Below are 20,762 nucleotides of genomic sequence, written 5' to 3' on the forward strand. Positions count from 1 at the left end.
ATTGAATTCTGCCAGCAATCTGAATAAACAAGAAAACATATTGTTCTCTACAGCCTCCAGAAAAGAATCCAGCATGCAGACACATTGATCTTAACCTGGTGAGATCCCTGTTGAACTTCTGACCTATAGAACTGTGAACCAAAAATTTGTGTTGCTTTAAGTCTCTGAATTTGTGGTAATTCATCATAGCAGCTGTAGAAAACACATACAATAAAGGTTTTATGAAAACGCTGCAGTGAAGTAAACTGAAACTGTGGGGAGTACAGCGGGTGTGTGGACCACTCTACTGTCCTGAGTAGACACCACAGTCTAGAAAAAGCCAAGTTGAAGAGTAAGCATTATTAACAAATTAACTGAACAACTAGAACTTGACAAGCACATGCTAAGTAGAGGGGATACCGTGGTGAGCAATAATCGTGATGATAATAAGGAGCAGTTCTCCCTAGCAGGCAGCAGTTGAAAGGAATATTGGTTTAACATCTACCAATGAGCAGGGGTGGACAGACCCCTTTCCTGGAGAGAGAGTCCATAATGGGATTAAAAATATCCCTGTAAGCCGGGCACCCAGTGGCTCACACCTGTAATCCCAGCACTTTGGGAGGCCAAGGCAGGTGGATCACAAAGTCAAGAGATCGAGACCATCCTGGCAAAAATAGTGAACCCTCATCCCTACTAAAAGTACAAAAATTAGCCGGCCATGGTGGTGTGCACCTGTAGTCCCAACTATTCAGGAGGCTGAAAGCAGAAGAATTGCTTGAACCTGGGGGGCAGAGGTAGCAGCGAGCGGAGATCGCACCACTGCACTCCAGCCTGGCAACAGAGCAAGACTCTATTTAAAAAAACAAAAAAATGACACACAGAAAAAATCCCTATAGTTCTTCTAGCTTCCTTCATCCAAATTTCCTATATCACAGAGAATCTTCAGGGTGTTTTCTCTGCCTGGAAACCTTGACTGTACGAAGGCTGGCTCTGGCTGCGTGATCACTTATCACATTTGTTGGGTGGGCACACATCTGTTCTCCATGATTTATCAAGTGTGGCCTCTAGTCTCTTTTCAAATCATGTGTCATGTGGGGACGGCGAGGTTATTGTCTCAACCAAGACACTCTGCAGAGCTAATCCAAGGAGTGCTGGGTCTAAGGCTCTGACAATCAGCTGGGAAGGAGTCAACAGGGGTGTCAACTCCACAACCACCTACAATGATCCTTACCCTGGAGCCATCCTGGGAAAAGAACCTCAGGGCTACAGGTGGGTTCTTCCTATCGGGGAAGAATCAGGGTGGAAAAGAATGGGCAAATGGCCAGGGACTGAAGCTGACCATCTCCCAGCTGCACAAATTACCATATGAGTTATGTAAGTTACTTAATGTTGCCCTGCCTCAGCTTCCATACTTGGAAAATGAGACTACCCGATACGGTGTTGTGAGGATTAAAGGAGTGGCATCCAACAAAGCTCATAATACAGCACTCAGAACATTTTAAATTCTCCATTAATGTTAGTTATTGCTGTTTAGATCCCAGCTCTGTAGTTAACTAGTGAATTCTACTTTGTAAAGTTAATTCACTTTTCAGCATTCCAGTTTCTTTATCTGTATAAGGGGACAGTAAGGTGGTACCAAACTCAAACAAGTGGCCTATGAATAATTGAATGAGTATCAGTAAAGTGCTTCATTGCGTACCTGTAGCTTTATGGTTGTGATTGGTTGCTGTGGAGGGGAAGGCCCTCAGCTCTGAGCTGGGCAGGGAGAAGCAGAGACAAGTTACTTCAGCCTGAGGCTCCCCAGTTTTGTTAGCTAAGCCCGGGGTCACTGGTGACTCCAGGGAATGATCAGGCACTAGGTCAGAATTGAGGAACTCTCTACTTCTGGCACTGGCTAAATTGTTAGACCAGTGAGCTCCAAGGTCAAAATTCTGAAAACAGGATATAGAGGCTCAGAGAAGTAGTTGTCCAGGAAAGTATGAATATGCGATCCATCCACAGCATTGTAGAATGAGATATCTCTAGTCTCATAGTCCAGGAAGACCCCCACTTTCCTAGGGGGCTTAGGAAGTTTCAGGTTGTTTCTGGATTCAGTTAGAGTCTGATACTTATTCCCATCAGTCAGCCCCATAGTCCAGAATCCGTTCTCAGGTGTCATTTTGACCCAACCTTTTCTCTGCACATTCTTACTACACACCCCTATATGCCACTCTTTCCTGTCCCCTACCTCCACCTCCCAGTTATGTCTCCTGACATGAAGCTCTCACAGCCGAGAACACAATAATGCCAATCAAATCTCTCAGGGTTGTCCGGTAGATCCTGGGGCTCCTTGGCACGCTGCACACTCCTCTGGTCCTCAGAAACAAGGAGGATGGGGTTTGGTGTTTTTGTATCCAGAATCACATCCACTGCAGAGATTTTGAGGAAGTGTCCATGGGGTCAACCATTTTTCCTGGATTTCAGAGCCTCAGCATGCAAGGCCTGGGCCATGCTGAGGAGGCCTGGGTCCAGAGCCTGGAGTCCCTAGCCTGCCCTGAATGTGACTCTCTCATCAATGTCAGAAGAGAAAACCCCAGGGATCTTGTGTCCAGAGGGGAAGAGGAGGGTGAAGTGAGAGTTGCATTAGGATCTGGCTAACCCAACACCCTGATGTGGCCTCAGGAAGCAGCAAGGATCCTCTTTCTACATTTTTCTTGTTTTTCTCCCCACATTGACTCTGCCCACTAATGCTTTATGATCAGAGGTTAATTTTCAACCTTCATTCGACCACCCATGAGCTAAATGAGTTCCCCTTTTCTGCAGTCTATTTTTCCATACAGAGAAAAGAAAAGAAAGATTCACTCTCTGCCCTTCAGCTTTCTCTACCCTTTTCTGGGCCCCAGAAATCTGTCCTCTAAAGACAGTGGCACTGGGCTTCCTTGTCCTCTGGTTTGCTATTGGGTTTGGCCAATGGGAGGCCCTGATAGGAGATTGGAAGGAGAAAGAAAGGAGAGACATACCGTTTAATTTCCTGCTTCCTTCCTGCCAGCAGAAGCTGGTGTGGCTCTAACAAGGCCTGGTGACTCTCTCAGGAAGCCCTCTCTTTGAGCTACTTCTTACTCTGGGTTCCAGTAACTGCCTCCCCTCCCTATCCCTCCCAGGCTGGGGTGGAGACAGCTCCCAAATGTTGGGAACCATGGGGGTACTGCACTTTTCCTTGTTGCTTTCCCTTAACCCTCCTTTCCACAAACCCTCTTCAACCATACAGTTTGAACTCGTCATCTCTTTCTTACTAGGTTTTTGACCAATGCATATTTATTATTCCATCAGTCTTCACCTCAACTCCCACAAAACACAGATTGCAGTCATCATCGAAAAATGTGGAGGCCAAAGTTCAGAAACATTTGTCTGGGCACACAGACAGTAGGTAGCATGGGAATCCTAGGAAGGGCAAAGTTCTTTGGGCAGGCATCCCCTCCTCTGTTTGACATTTCCATCCTCACTCTCCCTGCAGTATCACTCAGTGTGTGTCTCCTTCCCCTCAGCTCCACCCTTTATGTGTCTTCCTTCCCAGGAAGGTCTGAGGAAGCACAAGAGAGCAATACGCCCTGGTTCCCTGAGCTCTCAGCTGGAAGGGTCTTGGAGATGGGCCCACCTTTCAGATTGGGATTTAATGTTGCCTACCCCAAACTGTCCTGGTTATGGGGACATTTCTTCCCCAAATCACAGGAGTTGGAGAAGAAAAAAGGAAAAAGGAATATAATCCCTCAGGTTGTTGGTCCAGGGAACATACAGTGATTTACTCACCTGGCTTGAAGAGGGCCTTTTTCCATTCTGAAAGGAAGGAGACGCAGATAAGGAAAAGGTCAGTATTCTTGTACTTCTCCCCACTGCATTCTCCCGTCACTACCTGTATTCTCTCATTTTCTTCAGAGCCTCTTCCAGGGTCCAGCTTCCCTCCTCTACAACTCTGATGGATCAGGGGTGGCATCTTCTCAAAAATGGTGGGCTCTGTTCCCTCTGTCATGAAGGGTACAGGCTGCATGGCCAGGCTTTGCAAGGGGGTGTGTAGGGTCAGGAGTCTCTCAGATTCTCTAGAAAAGCAGAAATCAACCCCACACCACACAGAAATTGAGTATTTTGGTTAAATCTGATTCATGCAACTGAGAATATCAATGGGTCACAGCAGAGAAAGGTTGAAATGTTCATGGCACGTATCCCAGCAAACTCAGAGAGCATCAGGTTCACTCACCATTATAGGCCCAAGGTCTCTCTCCCCTACAATAAGAGAAAGTAGAGATGTCACCTTAACTTGCCATGTTTGAGTTTGCCACATTCCCTTACTTTTACATACATCTTATCTTTTTTTTTGACCATCTGTATCTTCTTCCTCTGCAGGTTCAATTCTCTCTACTGTGTCCTTCTTAATATCAAATCCAGGAACATCAGTCGAATGCTAGTGCATGGCAGTCACTTTGAGAGTTCCTTCCTGATGGTGTTCAGCTGATTCATTGGGAATGTATCTAAACTCTTGTACCTGGGCATAGGTGCCACCATGTCTATATGCATATATACGTGTGTGTGTGTGTGTGTGTGTGCGCGCGCAAGATCCTTCTACTTCAATCTGTAATTTCTTACCTTACCCTGAAAAGAATTTGGGAAATTTAATGAGCAATTTCAGGGAGTAGTTTTTGAAGCCAGTTAGAATAAATTGGTACCAACTGAACAACTGTTCAAGCCATTTTTGTTTATTAGGCACACTCTCTTTTCTTATTTTTTTGTTCTTTATTATTTTCTATTCTTTTTCTTCTCTGGAGCCTATAGATTACGTAAAATGAAGAGTGAAGTTCCTACCATAGAGAATGCACTTCATCCACCTCTTCCCTCTTCCTTTACAAGTGTGCCCCTGGATATTCTTCAGTGCTTTGCAGGGCTATGGAGTTTTGTGGCCCTAGTAGAGAGAAATTGAAGGCATTTTTTCTTTGAGACTCGGCAAGAGAGAGAGAAAGAAAGGGAGAAAGAAACACTCCTCCTGGGTGTTACTCCAATGAGTCACACTCTTTGTCTTTTTTCTTTTTTTTTTTTTTTTGGCAATGACTAGGAATGGCACATTTATTTTCTTTCCTTAGTCAAAGGGATCTAAGACCACTTCCTAACCTTGGGGAAAAAGTTAAGAGTGGAAACTATTCAAGCACAGACAGTTATAGATTCAGATTCAGAGAAAATGTCAGAGAGACTTAACGAGACGCGTACTGGATAATTCTCCATCCTGCAATGGAATGAACAGGGAAGATGCATCAAGGCTCTTAAAGCAGGGACAGAAAGACATGCCTGGGTCCCTGGGGGAATGGAAACTTACTGAGTTCCTCCAGGAGCTTCTCTGGAAAATAAGCAGAGAAAATAATGAACTGTTACAGGTGAGGGAGTTCTCTAAAAAATAAACCTTAAAAACAACCCAGCTCTGGAGTGGGGATAGGCGTGAGGCCTTTGGGCTTTGGCCTGTAAGCTAGAGGTTCAGATAAACTCCCAGGGTCAGCTACCTCTTGTGATTCGTTCTTGCTTTATTGTGCTCCATGCCATTTCTCTCAACTCTTGCGCTCTTTTTCTTTCTGAACAGAGTCTTTTTTCCTCCTGCTGTTGCCACAGGAAGTAACGGGCTGCCCCGAGAAGCAGCAGCAAGATAGGCAGGGTCCCTGCCAGGGCAGCGATCCAGCTCTGGGCGCTCCGGGCGCTCCTGAAGAAGGGGCTTGTGAAGGGAAGGGCTATGGGCCATGGGGGCCTGTGCACTCAGCCTCCCCAGACTGCAGCGCCCCAAGTGTTAGCTGCTCACCCCGGGTCACAGGGCACGGAATCTATCTCACGGGGTTAAATAATCTTTCTCATTCTAAAATCTCAGAGGACTGTGGGTAAGACTTTGATAAACCCCCACTAGAGGCTGCTACTATTACTTGTCTTGGGATGTCTGCCTCTCATGTGAAAAGTGAGTGACTTGAGCAGATTAGACACAGTTTTTTCTATTTCAACTTTTTGATAGGTAACACATGTACATGGTTCAAAAATACATATATAAAAAGTCACACAAGTCTCCCATCCATCCAGTCCTCCCTCCCACCCTCCCTTTCTTAGCTTCAAATCAGTCTGCTTAATATGATGCTTAGGGTGTCAATGCTGGCTCCTTTAGGTGACTAGCAGTGTGACTGTAGAGTAATTATTTAACCTCTCTATTCCTACTGCCCTTCTCTTTGAAATTGGGGTAATGTTAATACCTACCTCCTGAAGTTACAAGGATTAAATTAATAAAGTACCTGACACCTAGTGAGTGTTATGACATTGCTTGTTAACATAAAAAGTGTAAATAAAAATGTATTCTTGTTTTTCCTCTTATTTGCACTGAAGATAGCATTCCATACACACCACTCTGCATTTTGCTCTTTCTGTGCAAAGTTAATCTTGGAGATCCTTCCATATCAGTATAGAGATAATTTTCTCTTTTTTCTTTCACACTTGAGTGGTATCCACTGCGTGAAAGTTCCTTAGCTGTGAACATCTCCATAGTTTCTAACCTTGTGCAGTCATAATCAGTGCTATAAAAAATAACTTTTTACTTGGATCATCTCACATAAATGCAAGCTTATCTACCAAATAAATCCCCAGAAGTGGAATTTTGGATCACTAAAGATGTAATTTGGGTAGATAGTGCTATATAGCCCCCAATAAAAGTTATGCTAATGCACACCAAAAATAGTTACTAGTTAGTTGGACAAGTTCTTTAGCAGGAAAGAGGATACTGAAATGCTAGAAACTGAGCCAGTAGAGGATGGGAAGCTTGGGGAGAGAGGAAATGAGGAAAGATTTCTGAACAACAGTGGGGAGTTCCTCTGTAACAAGCAGCTGGAGTCCATAGGCATCCCGTGGTTTCACAGTCCAGTTGGGTCACCACTTAAGTCAATACAGCCCACATTAACACCTTCTGCTATGAAATCTTCCCCTCAAATTCCTCATAAAACATGCAGCAGTATTCTGAAACATCTGAACTAAAACACTCAGCAGACATTTATCTTTGTATTCTTCATGAAATGTGTTTTGTCTTTTTTTTTTTTTTTACTAGTGTTTAAGTCATTTTTTACTTGAATCAGATGGTGTCATTTAATAAGGATTTTATGAGTTCTTGGTTTTTAAATTCCAGACTTTCCTTTTCTACATGTGAGATAGTTTTCATTTTAACTGGCATGTTATATGCACACAGAAACAAAGACTAGAGCAAAATGTTAACGCAAGGGGAGAAAAGAAATGCACAAAGTAAAGAACATTCTCTCATAGAACAATGATCTGTTTTACAGGAAACAAATCTTGCCTTGAAATTTACACAGTGAGACTGTACATAACTCCATGAAAATAGCTATTTTTTAAGACATTTTTCATTCATGAGTATTTTCAAATTTTTCACACTGTACACATTTCTTAAAACATGATACCAGCAGCAACTGAAAATGAACGCCAATTTTAGTAAATATGCGTTATCTACCTTAAGGTAACAAAAGTATGTGGCAAAACATATACCACTCACAGTGCTTCAAAATATGCATTTCTATTTAACCAGCGTTTGTTGTAGGAAATATTCCTAATAAGACTCATTCACTGTTTATAAATGTTCTGGTATGCATTCTTTATAGTGAAGTGTTAATACATCACATCTTATTTATTTTAGCAAATCATTATATTTTCTGCATTTAATTATAAAACTTAACATAGTTTAAAAAATTTATTTGCAAATACACTTTTTCCATTTGGCACTATGGTGTGTTGCCTACCTAGCTGAATCTATAATGTCAGCTTATCCTAAGGCTGTCCATATACTTAATTCATGTAAGTGTTCATTTTAAGTAATGTGCTCATGGTGTACAGGAATTCGTATTTTGGAGGTGCTTGATCTATCTACAAAGAAAAATTAGATAGGAATTACTTTATTATGAAATGCTCCCAGAAGTCTTGTGTGTGTGTGTGTGTGTGTGTGTGTGTGTTTAAACGAATGTTAGACTTGTGTGCATGGAAGTAATTTAGGTACATCATTAATATAGTTTAAAAGTTGTACATGATAAGACACTTTGTTTTTACTGTATGTTTTTACTGAATGATCTATTCCCCATCCCAAGGCCAGCATGAATAAAATTAGGTTAAATGTAAATAATAATAATAATAATAATAATAATTGTATAGGCCTGGCGTGGTGGCTCATGCCTGTAATCCCAGCACTTTGGGAGACTGAGGCAGGCGGATCACCTGAGGTCAGGAGTTCAAGACCAGCCTGGCCAACTTGGCAAAACCCGTCTCTACTAAAAATACAAAAATTAGCTGGGCGTGGTGGCATGCACCTGTAATCCCAGCTACCCAGGAGGCTGAGACAGGAGAATCGCTGGCACCTGGGAAACAGGGGCTGCAGTGAGCTGAGAATGCACCACTGCACTCCAGCCTGGGTGACAGAGCAAGACTCCATCTCAAAAACACAAAAAACAAAAAACAAAAAAACCTGTATATTCATACAACAAAATAGATTGTATCCATTGGATAATATTCGTTAGGTTTTGGGGAAATGATGAATAAAAGGAAAAACACATACTGTTCCTAAAAGACACAAAACAAGGTGTAATGTATGGATCTAATGTTGTTAAAATTATAAATAATTGCCCTTCATGAAAAACACGATTCCTAAAGGCTGCATGGAAATCTCTTTTATGACTGAAACATGCATTGTTTGTCTATCCCTCGCCTGTTGTATATGTATGCTGGTTCAGACATTTCTATATTTTTAATATTTCTGAAATGAACAGATTTACATATGAATCTATAAAGGACATCTCTTTTTAGAAATTCTTAGAATAGATGCCTTGAGTTGGCCAGAAGAGATTTTAAAGATTTTTTGCCCTTTTCTGACCACAATACATTCCTAAGAACATGCAATTAGAATATTTCTTGACCAAATCCCAAACTCTGCAGGTCTTTATTCTTTGTACTACTTCTCCACTTTCTGTGTGTCCACAAGTGTGTGTGCACACCCCCTCAGGCACACCCCTCAGACACCTGACACCTTTCTCTGCACAAGTACTCTCCCTGCATGCCCACTCACCACTCTCAGCGATTCAGCCCCTGTCCTCCCTGACATTGTAGCCCAGGCTGTCATCAACTTCTCCCACTTACCTCTTAGCATTCCCATCTGAAAATCACAGCCCACGGAAGAAAGGTGGTTAATAGTTCTCCATTCTTTCTATTATGGTTGAATCTCCATTTGGAAGATAGGAAAAAGAAAGCAGAGGCTGTCTGGTCATCGTGAGGAATAATAACAATCTCTCTTTGGAAGAATTAGTTTTTTGATTGGCTCGGAGGTGGTGTTTCTCATCAGTTGCTGGCCAGAAACCCCTGAGGAAGGCTAAAAGTACATTGAATTGTACACGTTGAAGAAAAATTCCTGCCTTACCTCCCTTAGTGTTTGTGTTTCTTTCTTTCATCCTTGTGTGTATATGAGTATTTCTATATATTTACTTGTCTTAAATCTTTTATCATAATGGAAATATCAGCAGAACAAAATGAGAAAAGATTTTAATGTGGTGAAGAGAGAAAGATGTCCACTAATTAAAATGCTATTGTGGCAGTTTGCTACATTTGCTTGCATGAATATGGGTACATGCAGGAGGAGGAGATATTACTGCAGAGTCACATAAATATATGAATGGAAAGAAAACCAGACACAATACACTTTTTTTTTTTTTTTTTTTTTTTTTGAGACGGAGTCTCACGCTGTTGCCCAGGCTGGAGTGCAGTGGCGCGATCTCGGCTCACTGCAAGCTCCGCCTCCTGGGTTCACACCATTCTCCTGCCTCAGCCTCCTGAGTAGCTAGGACTACAGGCGCCCGCCACCGCGCCCGGCTAATTTTTTTTGTATTTTTAGTAGAGACGGGGTTTCACTGTGGTCTCGATCTCCTGACCTTGTGATCCGCCCGCCTCGGCCTCCCAAAGTGCTGGGATTACAGGCTTGAGCCACCGCGCCCGGCCCCACTTTTTTTTTTTTTTTGAAACGGAGTTGCACTCTGTCACCCAGGTTGGAGTGCAGTGGCAGGAACTCGGCTTTATGAGCAGATTTATGAGCAGACATTTATTAAGGAAATTGGCTGATGTGAATATAGAGGCTAAGAAATCACACAACAGGCCGTCTGTAGGCTGGAGACCCTGGGATGCTGGTAGCATGGCTCATTTGAAGTCCGAAAGCCTCAGAACCAGGGAAGATGATTGTGTAACTCTCAGTCCAAAGCCAAAGGCCTGAGAACCCAGGGCCTCCTGGTACAAGTCCTGAAGTTCAAAGGCTGAAGAGCTAGGAGTTCTGATGTCCAAGGGCAGAAGAAGAAGAGTGTCTCAGCTCCAGAGGAGAGAAGAATTTGTCTTTCCTCTGCCTTTTGGTTCTATTGGGCCCCCAGCCAATTGGACGGGAGAATTTCCCACTGACTCACATGCCAGTCTCTTCTGGAAACACACTCACAGACACATCCAGAAATAATGTTGTACCAGTTGTCTAGGTATTCCATAATCCAGTCAAGTTGACATCTAAAATTAACCAGGACATGGATTAACTTCCAGGATCCACTATTCTAGTTTCCAAATGCGGTCTTGGGATTCCTAGCACGAACTCTGATATACTCTTAAGGAGTCCCCAGTGTTAACACTATTTTCACAATAATAATAATGAAACATTAACCATTTTTCATCTCATTCTCTCAGTAGGGTGCAGTAAAGTTTTTTTTTTTGAGAAAATATGACCTATGATAAACCAATAGGTTTAATACAAAGGCAGATATGAGAATACAAACATCTTCTATTAAGTCAGACATTAGATTTGGAAAAAGTTAAGCAGGAATAAAAGAACTTCTAGTTCTTTTATTGGGACACAATAGATTGCTTTTTCACAAAACATCCTGTTTATATTAAACTATAATTGATTTATTCATGCTATTTTAACATGAATTAAAAGATAACATTTCAAATTTTGTTTCAATGTCAAATGCCGTAACTATTAACAAATATTAACCCAAATAAACAAAAGTTCTTTAAGGTCCTCAATGGTTATTAAGTGTCTAAAGACATAATTAGATCAGGAAGTTTGAAGCCACTGGTGTCCCCATTGAACCTGAATGCTGACGTAGACCAGTTGCAGTACTTCCCTGCTCAACCAGGACCTCAAACCTCAACCACACTCAGGGACTAAGTACTGACTCATTGTTTATTGCAGGGACACGTAAGCCAAACCACATCCACACGAGTCCATGTTCTTCATTCATCTTCATCCCAGGTCCAGGCTTGTGGGTGTGTGTTGTGGAAATCCTGGGGTTGGGTGGAAATGAGTCATCATCTCCCAGGTCCCCTTAGCTGTTATGTTGGGGCTTATCCACCCTTACAACCTTGGTCCCTCCCAGCTGTCTGGTTCCACTTCCTCTATCTCTGACCTGCATATCTGGTTCCCTCTCCTCTCTGGTGGTCCTGTGGATTCCTCTCTCCTCTCTCATCCTGATGAACCCTGTTGGCCTCATTCCATGTCCATAACATCTGGTGCCAACTGGCATACTGGACTCAATGTGGTCACCTTGATGTTAAATAGCAGGTTTGCTGCCCATCAACTTCGCACACTTTCTTCTTGGCTGGGAGCTATGACACAACTAGTTTCCTATGCGTGGATCCCATCCCATAGTTACAACCAAAGGAACTACTAAAGCCACAGCCTAGTGAGGAGGAGAAAACTGGGGCTAAGGGCTGGAGTGGGTGTGAAAGAGGCAGGTGGAAGCTGTTCTCTTACGTGACCAGAGGGGAGAAGGGCGTGTCTTCCACCAACAACATTGTGCAGTGGCTGCTGAGATGACGAGGGCTTGTCTACATGGCTGTGAGACCGGCGAATTGATTCTACAGGCTCTGATTGGTCCCCACTCTGTGAAGTACCAGACCCTCTTCAGGCACTGTGATCCCACTGGCTCCTGTGAGTGCCGGACAGATGAAGATGGGGCTGTCATCAGACCCTATCCTGAAGAAGGGCCTCACAGGCACAGAAAAGGCTAAACGAGGACATGTGTAGATGTGCGATCTGTCCCTCATGTTGTAGAAGGAGACATCTCCTGCTTCATAGTCCAGGAAGACGCCCACACGGCAAAGGGACTCCTTCAAAGGGAGAATCCTCTTAGGTGAGGACAGGGCCCGGTATTGCCCTTTACACATCTCCAAGGTCCAGAAGCCAGTCCGAGGACGCAGCAGGACCTCCTCTTTCCTCTCAACACTGTCTCTGCAGACCCCCACAGTCCACTCAATCACGTTTTCCACCTCCACCTCCCAGTAATGTTTCCCTGAAGCGAAGCTCTCCCGGCCCAGGACACAAGGCTCACTGTTGAATCTCTCTGGGTTGTCAGGCACGCTCTCCCCTAGGTGCCCGAGGGGGCACCTTCTCACACTTCTCCGGTCCTCTGACAGCAAGAGATCAGGATGAGCGGTGTCTGGATCCAGGACCACATCGACTGCAAAGGAAGTCTCAGGTTTAGGCCTGGGGTCTCAGGAACCTGGGGGATTGTGTGGTTCCTCATTCCCAGAGAGGTCTCAGATATCTGTCGGGGGATCCCCAGGTAGTGGCCACTTCCATGAAGGCTCTCTGATCCTAGGCAGCTCACACACTGAGAATTACTGAAGCTGCCCTTCTATCTCTCCAGCAGTTCCCTCAGTTTGAGAAGAATTGGAGCTCTAAGAAATTCGGAAAGTTTAGCATATGAGGCAAAATTAATCATTCTTTCTCTCAGCGTTCTAAATCTGTGTTCCCTTTTCTATTCAAGACACAGGATCTCTGGCCAGGCACGGTGACTCACGCCTGTAATCCCAGAACTTTGGGAGGCCGAGGCGGGTGGATCACCTGAGGTCAGGAGTTCGAGACCAGCCTGGACAGCATGGTGAAACCCCATCTCTACTAAAAATACAAAAGTTAGCCCGGCATGGTGGTGCACGCCTGTAATCCCAGCTACTCAGGAGGCTGAGGCACGAGAATTGCTTGAACCCGGGAGGCAGAGGTTGCAGTGAGTCCAGATTGTGCCTCGGCACTCCAGCCTGGGTGACAGAGCAAGATATCATCTCAAAACAAACAAACAAACAAAAAAACAAAAACAAAACTCAAAACAAAGACCTATGATCTCTGGATTTTCTTTAGTTAGAAACTTTCCAACTTGGCTCAAACCAGCACAGAGGCTTTATGTCCTGCTCCTCCTCTCCCCAGTGGATCAAGTATGAGTTTTTCCCTTTACACTATCCCAGAGGGTAAAGGGTCTCTTCATTGGTCCTGTGTGTTCCTTTTACCAGATCACAACTGACTTAAATGACTGACAAGGGCACCCTTCAAAAAATAAAGAAGGAGAATAAATGTCCCCAAAAGAAAACCTGCTTCCTGAGGGATCTGTAGGCAAAAGTGGGGAGGAACAATTCCCATCCAGTTTTGCTTCAACAGTCTGGGTCTGATGTCTTCAGGTATCACTTCTGTAGGTATAAGAAATGCTCCGGACACTGGGCATTCTGCAGGCCTCTCCCATGTGTATTTATTCTTACTTATTCTGTCTACCTTTCTATTGTGTTAAAATGATTTCCTCCATTCCACAAGTAAATATGTCTGACTGTGACGATTTGCTATTTTGTCCCAAGTGGAAAGTGGCAATTTTGAAATTCACCTAAAGAGGAAAGGTCCATGCGTCATGGTATCTGGTAAAGCTTGGATTCTGTGGTGCTTATGGGCAGAGGGGCAGAATCATAAGATGAAAAGTGCTCACTGGGAGTGGGCAATTGGGTTCTGTGCTCTCCCACTCACCGGAACACCCTCCCCTGGCAGGCTATACACAAAGTATCAGTGCTCTCTTAGGAGCAGAAAGGCATTTCTTGTCACCTATTGGTACACCCTTTTGTCAGGCTTACTAGGGACCCTCATGGCCTCTTCCCCGCATGGGTCTTCAACTTGGCACAGTCTACACCATCCCCAGGATATAAGCTGCTTAAGACAGCATTGTCTTTTTTCAAATTTATCCAGGATCAAAGAGCAACAACTACTGAAACGTAACTCTTAGGAAGGCTACTATATATGGGATACTTCTGGTAATCATGTATTAAATTATTCCAAAAGAGAAAGGATCCTGGGATGTAAACCATAGGGTGGATTGAGAGATGTCAGGATTCCCTCACAGAAGAGCCATGATGCATCATTGCTGGGACACTGTTGATGAACTGACCCCAGCTCCCTGCTGTCCCTGCCTAGCCCTGGTCCCCTTGCCCATCTCCTCTAAGGAGTCCTGTTAGCTGGCTAGCGGGAGAAAGCTGAGATCTAAGGGAACATCAGAGACACTCACCGGCATGTAAAACTGTTCTTCTCCATCCTGCAAGGGACAGACAGAGGCGAATGTCATGAGATGTTGCTAACTGAGCAGAACTCAAATTGTATATGGAGTAGTTCAGGAAAGGCTAAACTTACGCAATTCTTCTTGAAGTTGCTCTGAAAAACAAACAGAAAGAAAATCATGTCTTCGACAGAAGAACTAAAAGAGGTTGGGTTTAGGCCGGACGCGGTGGCTCAAGCCTGTAATCCCAGCACTTTGGGAGGCCGAGACGGGCGGATCACGAGGTCAGGAGATCGAGACCATCCTGGCTAACACGGTGAAACCCCGTCTCTACTAAAAAAATACAAAAAAACTAGCCGGGCGAGGTGGCGGCGCCTGTAGTCCCAGCTACTCAGGAGGCTGAGGCAGGAGAATGGCGTAAACCCGGGAGGCGGAGCTTGCAGTGAGCCGAGATTGAGCCACTGCACTCCAGCCTGGGCGACAGAGCGAGACTCCGTCTCAAAAAAAAAAAAAAAAAAAGAAGTTGGGTTTATAGTAAAAATGCAGGAACCGTCCTTTCTATGAACAGCAACATCTCCCTTGCCTCATGCCTAGGGCACTGTCAGAAACCAGAAATGATATGTCATCAGGTGGTGGGTAGTGCCGGTACATTGTTATACTTGCTTTTGCTCAACCATGTAGTACTTCATGTAGCCAGATGAATGGATGCAAGGTGGGCAGAGTGAAAGAACAAAAGCTCTGAGAGATTCATTCCAAGGACGTCAGAGTTCCAAGTCCTTGCTGCTGCTGTGCATTTCCTCTCTCTTCCATATGCTGGTACCTGGGAGAGTGGTGTCTTTTCTATGGTGCTGAACTGTCCTCCTACTCTTTTACTTTTTTTTTTTTTTTTAAATTAAACAGGGTCTCACTTTATTGCCCAGGCTGGTCTCGAAATCCAGGGCTCAGGTGATCTGCCTGCCTCAGCCTTCTACAGTTCTGGGATTCAAGCCATGAGCCACCATACTCAGCCTCTTTTACCTTTTACTTGAAGTTCTTTCTCTTTTTGCACACGTTCCTTCTTCAGTTCCTTTACAGCAATTTCTCTTGTTTTCCGTTCAGACTCCTTTTCCCCTGACAGAATCTTTGTTTCCTTTTGGAGTCTGTTGATCCAGTAGATGCATACGGCAATGATTATCATCAGAAAGACCACAATGATAGGCAGGGCCACCACACAGGGAGACACGCTGGGCATAAAGGATTCTGAAAAGGCAGCCAGAAATGTCCACTTAGTTTGAAACAGAATATCTGGGGTAAGAGTGCCCTTAGGAGCACAGCTGAAGGGCTCCTCAGCCACCTGCTCTGTTGCTTTCTCCCTCAGAAAACTCAGATGGAGAAAGTGATGCTGGCTCAGATCTGGCTGACACCTCAGTGGCTTCCAGGGCCAAGGACCAGAGGTAGCAAACCAGTCACCATGGGAAGGGCCAGGGTGAATAAAGCTAACCCGTCATGCTGAGTCAGCACAGCCACCACCCTGCCTCAAGCTACCATCACTCACGCCTGGAATACTGCAGTGCCCTCCTTCTTATTCTGCCCTCACCTTCTACAGTCTATTCTCAACAGACCAGTCCAAGTGTAATCATGTTAATTCTTAGCTCAAAACCTTCCAATGCTTTCCATGTCACTCTCCCTAAAAACCAAAGACTGTTTGTGGCTTATGATGCCATGTAGAATGTGTTTTCATTGTCTCTGTGAATTCATCTCCTCTCACTTCCTGCACTCACTCCATTTCAGCCACACCAGCATCGCCTTCTGGGGGTCCTGGAAGCTGCCAGGGATGTTCTTTCCCCAGGTCCTTTGCATATGCTTTTCCTGTGGCTGGTTGCTCAGTCCTTAAGCATCTGATGATTCCTTACCATCAGACGGGATGGCTCAATTCCCATCTCTACAGCGAAGTCTTCCCTGACCATTCTGTTAAGAATCGCAATGTCTCACACTGCCTCTTTATTCCTTCCTTGCTTAATGTTTCCTATAGATGTTCATCACCATCTGATAGAATATATGGTTAACTAATTATTTAATCACTTTTTGAGGGAAGAGTTCTTGATATAATTTGTTCAATTATTTACCTTTGGTTTCTAGAACAGTGTCTTGACATATGATATGCTTCTTGACCATTTGTTGAATGAATTACGAGTATGTGTCAATAGGGAATTTCCGCGGCTCTATCCCGTTGCAAATCCCCTGTGCAGGAAGGGATGGCTGCAGCATACAGGAACACCAAGTGTAGAGAGTCACTGATCCACACCACCCTCCATGTGTTATGGTTGTTTTCAATGTCTAAAAATTGCTGGCCGTGTATGGTGGCTCACGCCTGTAATCTCAGCACTTTGGAAGGCTGAGAAAGATGGATCGTTTGAGGTCAGAAGTTCGAGAGCAGCCTGGTCAACAAGGCGAAATCCCCATCTCTACTAAAAATACAAAAATTAGCTGGGTGTGGTGGCGTGTGCCTGTAGCCCTAGCCTTCGGGAGGCTGAGGTATGAGAATTGCTTGAACCCGGGAGGCAGAGGTTGCAGTGAGCCAAGATTGTGCCACTGTAGGCTAGCCTGTGTGACAGAGCGAGAACTGGTCTTAAAAAAAAAAATATGTTGCCGCAGCCTGAGGACCTTATCGGGGGAAAAACAACAACAACAACAACAACAACAACAACAACAACAAACCAGGTTCACCCTCAGAGAAGAGGCTCCTACTCCTGAGTTTTGGGACTCTTTGATTCTCCTTTTGTGAGAAGTGGAGAGGCCTCAGCTCAGCTGCAGCCTCCTGGTCCTCAGGGCCCAGGACCATTCCACCCACACTGCTGCCCCCATCCCTGCTCTGGGCTCCATCTGTGTGCTGAGGATCCCCATGCACCCAATGAGTCTCAGAGGGCAGAGAACTAACCTGGAATAAAAATGACACTTTCTTTCTTCTGGCCGAGCAGGGTGTCACTGATAGAGCAGGACATGGTCCTCATCGACTTATCTCTGATGATCACAGCTGTGGTGACCATGAAGAGGCCGTCTGTGTCAGGAGTGAAGACCTCCTTCAGGGCAGGCACAACCCTACCGTAGGGGTCCCTCCACACTGTGAGGGGCTTTGGGTACCACCCTCTAGATATGCACTCCAGCCGGATGCCCCCGTCCTCGTGGCCCCTCATTTCAACGAGGGGCTTAGAGCCCAGTCCTGTGGAGAGATACCAGAGTTCAGACAAGAATCAGTGCCTTTTGCATCTCTTCTGTGCCTACTGCATCTCTTCTGTGAAACTAGAAAGTAAAGGTGAAAAAGAGGGAGGTAGGAAGCAAGAAATAGGAAGGAGGAAAAAAAGGAGGAGGGTAAGGAAGAAAGAACGTTGATGTTAGAGAATACCAGGAGACCAATGGGCCACATAAACTGTGAGTTCTCTAAGAGCAAACGATCCCATTGTGCCCTTTTCTTTGTGGTCCACGTACAGACCCCATCACAGCACCAAACATCTATCTGTCTGCTATAAATGCTTATTCAATTTATCCTGCCAGACTAATTTTCTCACTTCAAGATGGGTGTGTCGACTCCAACTTCAAACAGGCAGGTTTTGGATTTCACTTTCTGCTTCTGGGACGACTTCTCAGTAGACCTCAGCTTCCAGAAGCTCTAGAGTAATAATGACAAGGACGAAAGTCTGCCAGGAGGGCAGAATCCTAAGAAACCTTTTGATCCAAAGACGCTGACCCGTCTGTCTAGTTCAGAACTTCACATAACCACCGCTCTCTACCACCCATAGGAGGTGATGGTTTTTGGGAAACTTGACAAGATCTAGCCTGCAAAGCCAACTCTAATCCTAATTCACACTATTTACCTCCCAGAGGCTCCATCCATTAGACAGTATTGCTTTTCTTTTTTAGAGACAGGGTTTGAGCTCTATTGTCCAGGTTGGAGCACAGTGGCAAAATCATAGCTCGCTGTGCCTTGTACTCCTGGGCTCAAGAGATCCTCCCGCTTCAGTCTCCCAGCTAGCTAGGATTACAGGCATGTTCCACCATTCTTGGCTAACATGTTGCCCAGGCTGGGTGGTTTTCTTATAGTACTTTGAGAACATCAACTTATTAGAAAGATCCGGATAATCCAGGGACTAAGATAACCATACTACCTTTCCAATATCAGAGATCATCACCAAAAATTTTAAGAAACTAGACTCACCCTAACTACAATCCATCTTTAAATGAATCTTCCATAAAAGTGAACACTGGGTATGAAAGAGCTGCAAAAGCGTAGTCCTGGGAGACCTTTCAGCCATGTGGGACCACCTAAACTTCTCTGAGTTATTCCTTTATAAAGTCTCCCAAAGAATTTTACCAAAGACAGGAAATTAAACCAAAAACTTAAGTCTGGTGTGTTGGCTCAATTTAATAATAAAAAAAATTTTTTTTGACACGGTCTCACTGTATCACCTGAGCTGGATTGCAGAGGCATGATCATAGCTTACTGCATCCTGGACTTCTGAGGCTCAGGTGATCCTCCAACCTCAGCCTCCCAAGTAGTTGAGACTACAGGCATGTGCCACCATGCCCAGCTTTTTTTTTTTTTGCATCTTTTTGTAGAGACTGGATTTCACCATGTTGCCCAGGCTTACTGTAATTTTTTTTTTTTAAGACAAAATCTTGCTCTGTAGCACAGGTTAGAGTGAAATAAATGGTACGATCTCGGCTGACTGCAGCCTAGGCCACCTGAGTTCCAGTGATTCTCTGGCTCAGCCTCCCAAGTAGCTGGGACTACAGGCATGTGCCAGCATGCTTGTATAATTTTTGCAGTTGTAGTTGAGAAGGGGTTTCACCATGTTGGTCAGGCTAATCTCGAGCTCCTGACCTCAGGTGAGCCACCCGCCTTGGCCTCCCAAAGTGCTAGGGTTATAGGCATGAATTACCGCACCGAGCCCAGGGTCACTAATTTTTATCAAGAGAAAAAACTACTTGTACATTTAAAGGCTCAGTAGAATAAAAATTAAAATAACTTAGCAAATTGGAAAACAAAGTTCTTCAAAACATTCCATGAGGTCCAATACAGGCAAGCATGACAAAATAGATTTAAGGGCAAAATCAGCCACCAACCAACCTAACAAAGAGAATACAGTAAACAAAAAGTCCTACGCAACCCAATTCAGAGTGGGGAAAGCCAGGCCAGTGTCAGTTTTACAGGCAAAGAATGGCAGATTCCTGCCGCACAGAAACCATAACTGGTCAAACCTAGAGCGCTGCTATGAACACAGTGAGGACGCAGTGTCAAGAAACCCTCCTTCCATGATATTGTGTTTTAATCAGATGCAAGGTTGCCTTTGTGTGTAGCAAAGATGGGGTCTCTTACCTGTTATGATTTGAGGCCCCCAGGGAAGGACCCAATTCCCTAGTCTGCACATCCTCTGGTCTGATGGAGTGAAATGCCACCACAGATTATCCTGCTCCCGAAAGGCTTTTTCAGTCCTCAAACATATCTGTTTGTTGTTGTTGTTTAATATTTGATACAGAGTCTTGCTCTGTCGCCCAGGCTGGAGTGATGTGGTAAGATCTTGGCTCCCTGCAACCTCTGCCTCCTGGGTTCAAGCAATTCTCATGCCTTAGGCTCCCAAGAAGTTGAGATTACAGGCACACTCCACAAAGCCTGGCTAATGTTTTTGTATTTTTAGTAGAGATGGGGTTGCACCATGTTGGCCAGGCTGGTCTTGAACTCCTGGCCTCAAGAAATCCACCTGCCTCTGCTTCCCAAAGTGCTCGTATTACAGGTGTGAACCACTGCGCCTGGCCCAGATATACCTTTTAAAGCATAATACACTAACCCCAAAACTGAAGTAATCACTTAATGTCATTTTAACAAACTCCTAGAAATCCCAGTTTAAATGCATTTTTATGTTGAAGGCTTCCCTATTACCTCCCAGTGAACTTTTTAGTCTTTCTCTACGGAGTTAGCAGGAACTATGTATAGTTTTGCTTCTGTATTTCGTCTTGCTTTAATGAAACCATCTATTTACAATAAGTCACTCTCTCTGCAATCAGCATTTTGGGAAAGAAGAAGTCAGGGTTAATATTTATCAGGAAGTAAGATTTGATATGTCGCCATTCTCTAGGTAATCGTTGTTGATTCCAGTTGTCTTGGAACAATTATTGACAGTGTCTCCTCTCACTATCAGAAGTGCAACCTGGGAGGCAGAGGTTGCAGTGAGACGAGATTGTGCCAGCGAGGGTGCAACAGAGCAAGACTCTGTCTCAAAAAGAAAAAAAAAAAAAAAAAAAAGAAGTGCACAGTTCAATGCTAAGGCATGCATAAGACTTTTCTTCTGAGAGTGACCATTTTCCCCTGCTCACGGCCTCAGCTGAATTCTGCGTGTGCTTCTCAAGAAGTGAAGCACTTGGTTTAGCAGGGCAAACCCACTC

The 20,762-nt window shown here is 44.4% G+C and overlaps 1 protein-coding gene and 1 pseudogene across 1 annotated transcript in view; both read right to left on the bottom strand.

Moving 5' to 3' along the window:
• Positions 1 to 854: 854 nt before the first annotated feature.
• On the bottom strand, positions 855 to 4,548 carry LOC139363478 (butyrophilin subfamily 3 member A1-like; annotated as a pseudogene).
• A 7,206-nt stretch (positions 4,549 to 11,754) lies between these two features.
• The window catches only part of LOC105482642 (butyrophilin subfamily 2 member A1-like), a 30,722-nt gene continuing 21,714 nt past the window's right edge, over positions 11,755 to 20,762 (bottom strand). Inside the window, exons 6-10 of the mRNA XM_071097462.1 lie at positions 17,263 to 17,544; positions 15,363 to 15,584; positions 14,480 to 14,500; positions 14,358 to 14,384; positions 11,755 to 12,500 (exon numbers count right to left, since the gene is read on the bottom strand). Coding sequence (XP_070953563.1) covers positions 11,899 to 12,500; positions 14,358 to 14,384; positions 14,480 to 14,500; positions 15,363 to 15,584; positions 17,263 to 17,544 — 1,154 coding nt within the window. The 3' untranslated portion in view covers positions 11,755 to 11,898. The remainder of the gene's footprint in view (positions 12,501 to 14,357; positions 14,385 to 14,479; positions 14,501 to 15,362; positions 15,585 to 17,262; positions 17,545 to 20,762) is intronic.

This window comes from Macaca nemestrina, chromosome 5, assembly GCF_043159975.1.
Source record: "Macaca nemestrina isolate mMacNem1 chromosome 5, mMacNem.hap1, whole genome shotgun sequence".
Lineage (NCBI taxonomy): Eukaryota > Metazoa > Chordata > Mammalia > Primates > Cercopithecidae > Macaca > Macaca nemestrina.